General features: G+C 41.1%; 1 protein-coding gene across 1 annotated transcript; it reads left to right on the forward strand.

Annotated features, from left to right (window-relative positions):
* Nucleotides 1-436: 436 nt before the first annotated feature.
* On the forward strand, nucleotides 437-1098 carry LOC122273830 (uncharacterized; the record flags this gene model as incomplete). Its single annotated transcript, XM_043057826.1, has 2 exons — nucleotides 437-712; nucleotides 812-1098. Coding segments are annotated over exons 1-2 (563 nt in total), but the record flags the coding sequence as incomplete, so codon positions are not given.
* Nucleotides 1099-1384: the final 286 nt, after the last annotated feature.

Raw genomic sequence — 1384 nt, forward strand, 5'->3', positions numbered from 1 at the left:
GTAGCCAATCGGGGAAGTTGGGAGAATTTATGTGTTGGATGTTTATTCGTGATTGGAGGTGAAAGTATTGGTCCTTTTTAATTAGTTAAAAACGCGCGACACGAAAAAAAAAACATGCACGGAACAGCAAAATGCGCTTCAATCTAATCTTCTCATTTCAAATATTTTCTCTACACAGGTACCTTTATTACCGGGACCTTTTTTTCCGGGGACCTTTTTTTCCGGGACCTTTTTTTCCAGGTACCTTTTTCTCCGGGACCTTTTTTCCGGTACCTTTTTTTCCTAGAACCGGGTTGAGGCTCGTCCGATTTCAGACATTTAGGCCGAAACAGTGGCTAGTGCGTTATACGAAAGTTGGATCGCCCGATTTGGCATTCTTAAAATAGTGACAACAGATCAGGGTAAACAATTTGAATGTCAACTATTTAAATCGTTAATGACATTATTAGGCATTAAACACATCCATACGACGGCATATCACCCCTTTTCTAATGGCTTGATTGAAAATTGGCACCGTACATTAAAAGCCTCATTAAAAGCTCATCTAACTGATCGTTGGACAGAGGTCTTACCCACAGTATTATTGGGAATGCGTTCTGCATTCCGGGAATCCATAAAGGCTACAACAGCTGAACTGGTTTACGGAACTGCCTTGAAGTTACCGGGAGAATTTCTAATGCCAACACCAAAGGATTTCTATGCCAGTGAATTTGTGCAGCGCCTAAAAGAAAACATGACAAAATTGTCCCCTTCACCAACCAAGAATCATGACACCAAGAGCCGAACATTCATCTCGACCGACCTCAAATAGTGCAAGCAAGTTTTCATCCGACACGATGCTGTTCAACCGCCACTTAAGCCAGCTTACGATGGACCTTTCGAGGTACTTGAAAGAACAGACAAAGTATACAAAGTTCAAGTCGGCAACAAATCCAAGTTTGTGACCATAGACAGACTAAAGCCAGTCTACATCTTGAACATTCCAGAGTCAGAACCAGAGCCTGTGACCAACCATCCTAGCCCACCTCCGGAAATTACTGAGCCAACAACAACTAATGTTGAGCATGCAGAGGACAAGGCTAAGCATACACGTTTCAAGTAACGTTACACTAGGAGGGGGTACTGCAGTATCCTCACTACTGAGTCAAACTCCCAAACAACAACTGCCCCCTGACGCAGTTGTGAAATGAGACTATGATACTTCAACTTCTACTAACCGAACTTTGAACTGAAGTGAACTGTAGTTTTGTTAAGATCTAAACATTCACGCACAAGTTTGTTCACGCAATGTTGTCCATCTGTTAAACATATTTTTCTCACTCGCAATCGTCGGCGAGATATACTTTTTTTATTTAATGTAACTTTTAATTATTTAATTTTAATT

This window comes from Parasteatoda tepidariorum, unplaced genomic scaffold, assembly GCF_043381705.1.
Source record: "Parasteatoda tepidariorum isolate YZ-2023 unplaced genomic scaffold, CAS_Ptep_4.0 HiC_scaffold_9329, whole genome shotgun sequence".
NCBI classification, from domain to species: Eukaryota; Metazoa; Arthropoda; class Arachnida; order Araneae; family Theridiidae; genus Parasteatoda; species Parasteatoda tepidariorum.